This window comes from Cynoglossus semilaevis, chromosome 19 (assembly GCF_000523025.1).
Source record: "Cynoglossus semilaevis isolate Cse_v1.0 chromosome 19, Cse_v1.0, whole genome shotgun sequence".
NCBI lineage: Eukaryota > Metazoa > Chordata > Actinopteri > Pleuronectiformes > Cynoglossidae > Cynoglossus > Cynoglossus semilaevis.
The window spans coordinates 4,966,753-4,970,979 of NC_024325.1; the positions used below are offsets into that span (position 1 = coordinate 4,966,753).

The 4,227-nt window shown below is 36.5% G+C and overlaps 1 protein-coding gene across 3 annotated transcripts in view; it reads right to left on the minus strand.

The window, feature by feature from the left end:
* Window positions 1-984: 984 nt before the first annotated feature.
* Window positions 985-4,227, minus strand: part of opcml (opioid binding protein/cell adhesion molecule-like) — a 241,499-nt gene continuing 238,256 nt past the window's right edge. For all 3 annotated transcript variants that reach the window (XM_008332464.3, XM_025065506.1, XM_008332463.3), the window contains 3 exons: window positions 3,501-3,621; window positions 2,176-2,327; window positions 985-1,126 (listed from right to left, as the gene is read on the minus strand). In XM_008332464.3, coding sequence (XP_008330686.1) covers window positions 1,026-1,126; window positions 2,176-2,327; window positions 3,501-3,621 — 374 coding nt within the window. In that variant the 3' untranslated portion in view covers window positions 985-1,025. The remainder of the gene's footprint in view (window positions 1,127-2,175; window positions 2,328-3,500; window positions 3,622-4,227) is intronic.

The following is a 4,227-nucleotide window of genomic DNA, read 5'->3' on the forward strand; positions in this document are numbered from 1 at the left end:
TAAAATAATCTAATGATGCACACGTCTTGCAAAAAAAAAAAAGAAAAGAAAGTAAGCGTATTGTGAAAGTAAGTATTGTGTTCATAGTGTATGTAATTCTATATACTGCACATGAAGAGTACATACCATTAAAGTAAATAATACTGCATACATCATACTGTGGTAGAGGATAATGCGAACTATATAGCACTTCATCTGACACAAAGATGAGGTGGCTGTTCAAGCCAAAATACTGAATTTCTTTTTTACAAATTAAATTTTAAAATTGTATTATCGTTTTAGACGTAGAGCATGAATATACCATGAAGCTGCTATGACACAGGGGTTATATGTTTGCTGTTTGATACTTGGAGGAATAGAAAGATAAAACAACAGTGCAGGAATTGTCTGTACACCTTTGTACATTTTCTACACGCACGACAACGACTGAAACAAAGTAACCGGATGCACTGGGATGTAGGACGTTGCCTGAGAAATCAACGGTTTGTTGCGGATGATCTGTTGCTCTGTTTTGCATACAACTGTAAAAATACAGTAAAATTCAACAATCACATTGCATTTTTTCTTTTTCCTATTTACGTAAAAAAATGTGTTGGTTTTGTACAGGTCTTGAACAGGACATGACACGATAATAATTGTAATCTGAATGTACACTTCAATATGGGGGCAATAAACAGCCAACTATCCACAGTAACGTAATTTTTTTTTCCTATTTCCATTCCCATATACAAAAACGTTTGGGGGAGACACATCTTACTTTCATCAAACTGGTGCATGATTTTAAATTTCCCTTTACTTGTTGGCAAGCTGACAGATGATGGTCTCAGCTGCAAAGCCAGACGGAAAAAAAATAAATAAAAAGTAAAAAAAAAAAAAAAATCATTATATAGACAGGATTGTTAAAGGTGGCGCTCTTGGATCTCCAATCTTCTAAGTGATCAATTAGAAGAACCAGTAGACTAATAGTCTGTTTTCCTTTTTTGATGCTGACCTGTTGGTAGAGCTTGGTGTCGTCATATTTCAAATCAGAACTTCAGCAGCTGAAGTAAATTTACAGTCAGCACCAGACATACTGAGCAGTGTGGCAACGCTGCTGCCCCGTTCACATCATGGATTGCATTTGGACCTGGGGGAAAAAAGGAGTGCAAGAAAAAAAAAAATTTTTTAAAGCTAAACATCAACTTAATTGTACAGTTTTCCAAGAATTCAGAACTATTAAATAGATCGAAATATTATATTAATATTCAAGTATATAATATTAAATAAATAACACAATACATATAATTAAATATTTAAATACATATTTGATTGGTATAAGTTAAAGTAGAGTGGGGCGCAGGCAATTTTTAAAAATTATCCAGTCAAAAATTATCTTTATATTTTTTCATAATTTATATTTTTAATTAAAAAAATGAACATATATTTTTTCACGTAAAACAAATATCCAAAAACATGTTTTCGATACGAGTACATTTTTTACATAACGCTGTCGCTGTGTGAGGACATAAGTAACTGTTCTGTGTGTAAATCAAGCAGCAAATGCTGCAGGATGATAGAGAAGGCTCACAGCTGCTGAACTACTGTGTGATCTACAAGTTGATTGTGATCATCTTATCAGGAACTGGGGTGGGTTCTCAGTCGTCCTAGTTGTTTAATCCTAAGAAGCTCAGAAGTAGGAAACTAGATTCTTGAAAACATTTGACCTCTCATCCCAGAGAGTCAAGTTGCCTACATCTGATGTTCTTATGGTGGAGACCATGTCGCTGAATTTTAAAGACAGAGCTGATCTTCAACCTTTTAATGAAAAATCTTCAGCTTTTGCTGCTGAGTTTCTCTCCTTGCACAGTAAAGAAAACCAAAAGAAGAAAAACACCACTCACCTGAAGTGTAGTGTGTTTTACTACAGTTAACAAAAGACTTAATAAGTCATGAGTTAGAGAAATAGATACAGCAGTCTGTGCAGGCAGATTGTCAACATGCCTTAATAAATTCAAAATAACAAGATTTTCTTTAACCACCTACGGCTAATTGCCTTAAACACTATGACTGCAATTGCCATGGAAACTAATGTGTGTTGAAAAGAGGAATTAAAGTTATTGTTTAGTAAAGTTATCATGAACTTTTACATGTAAGATGTTCCGGGGTGTAAAACACACACACATCTTTATGACTTACCGTATAGAATTATGCTGGCATTGGTGATTCCCATATTGTTCATAGCAACACATGTGTAGTTCCCATAGTCTTCCTCCGAGACGTTGAAGAAGATGAGCATGGACTGTTTCCCGTGACTCTCAATCTTGACCCCGTTTATCCCGTTGAAAATTCTGTATGAGGACAAGAGATGATGTCAGTGCTGCCGCCAGGGCAGAAACAAAACACTACCTTATTGGCATAATTGTACATTTGTGATCTTCATCCTTCACTGCATGGCAACCTTCTGTCTTTTGCATGCAGGGCTTTCTTTCTGTTTCTCTGCGGTTGTTTCATTTATCCCTAATGCATGTTTGCAGATGCCACTCATTTATTTCATCAGTATGCTTCATCGTTTTCTTCTCTGGGACTGATTTTGTCTTTTGGGGACTGACGAGCTATGTGCCTGTCACTGTCAGGGATCATTTAACGTCGCAATAGAGTCTGTGTTTATTCTCCAGAGCACTGGGACTACTCACGAATGTCTTTGGGGTTTTCCACCAGCTTTCAACTAAAACTGCTCTGTACAACAATTATTTTCTTAACCTTCAACACAAACACCCCACTGTTACAATTATGCTCATCTTACCCTCATTTTCTCCTTGTTCAAGTAATTAGACGATCAGAATATAACGCAGGACATTGAGTGTAGTTAAAGCACACGAATAGCAATTGAACAGATACTTATTTTCTTGCCTGCTTCATTTTCAGTGGCATTAGAGTCGTCATCAGCAACACTGATGACGACTCTAATGCCACTGAAAATGAAGCAGGCAAGAAAATAAGTATAAACTAGAGAGTGACCTCATAAGCAGAGAGTAGGCTCCTGGCTGCTGATGTGAAAATACCTTTATTTGAATCCCTGTGACCACAACACAGAGAGACGTATGTCACTGCACCAATATTATTAAAATTCAACAAAATTATACCGCATAATTTATCTGACGGCAGCTTTGTATTTTCACTCAATACAAATGCTTGACAATTTACTTCGGTTGAAATAAAAAATTAATCGCGCGTTGAGGCGTAAGGAACAGGCTGCGGTATCTCAAATAGTCAGTGGTCATACCGTGACACTACACACTCTAGTACAGTAGGTGGCAGTATTCGCTTAATAATGTTGGTTGTGACTCGTTTGTAAACCAAGACATCAGGTCCCTACTTAGCCTAAGTGATGTTCATGTGTTCAAACAGAATGTGGAAAAAACATCTTCCACAACATTACATCCCTAGCGCAAGGTAGAACAGAATTGTTAATAGTGATGACAAAGTCTGTGTACATGACGAAGCTGAGGGGAGTGACTTGCCTGCGATCTTCTTTGTACCACTCAAAATCTGCCTGCGGAACGGCAGAGGCCTCACACTGGAGGACGCCTCTCTGTCCTACTGGGATACCTGTACTCCTCGCCTTAGAAATGAAGGGTGGATCTATAAAAACAAATACAAATACAATAGAAATGTGTTACTGAGCAGAGGTTTTTCAACAGTAGGTTTGCAGTGTACTGTAGAAGGCATGTCGTTTCTGGGAAAAAAATATTTTGCTCCTTCAACAACCATAAAAAATAAGAATCTTAAATCTTTGTATTTTTTTGAATAGAGCTAGAGAAGCAGAGTTGTACAATTCTAGCGTGCCATGCAAGAGGTTTGATTTCACCTCTTTACCTCTCTCAGATTGGGTTGTGTAATGACGGGCATTTGGTGTTAAAAAAATGTTAAATTAAATTAAAAAAGGGCTAAAATCAATTTTTTTAATTAACAAAGTCAGACTCATGTGGAACTCTCTCTTTCACTCACTTTCTTGTTGCATCCAGGCTTTCTATGGATCTAAACAAAACTTTAATCTATCATAATAACATGTTGCTGTTGCCTGTTATTATTTGATTATTTGTACATACATACAGTCCTCTTCTAGTAAAGGGAAAATAATTAACCCCACAGAGATATCCTTATCCTCTCCTTTCTGCTTTTATTTATTGCAATCCATTTTTAATGCATCTAAATTAGCAAACATTAACACAATAATTTCACTCACCC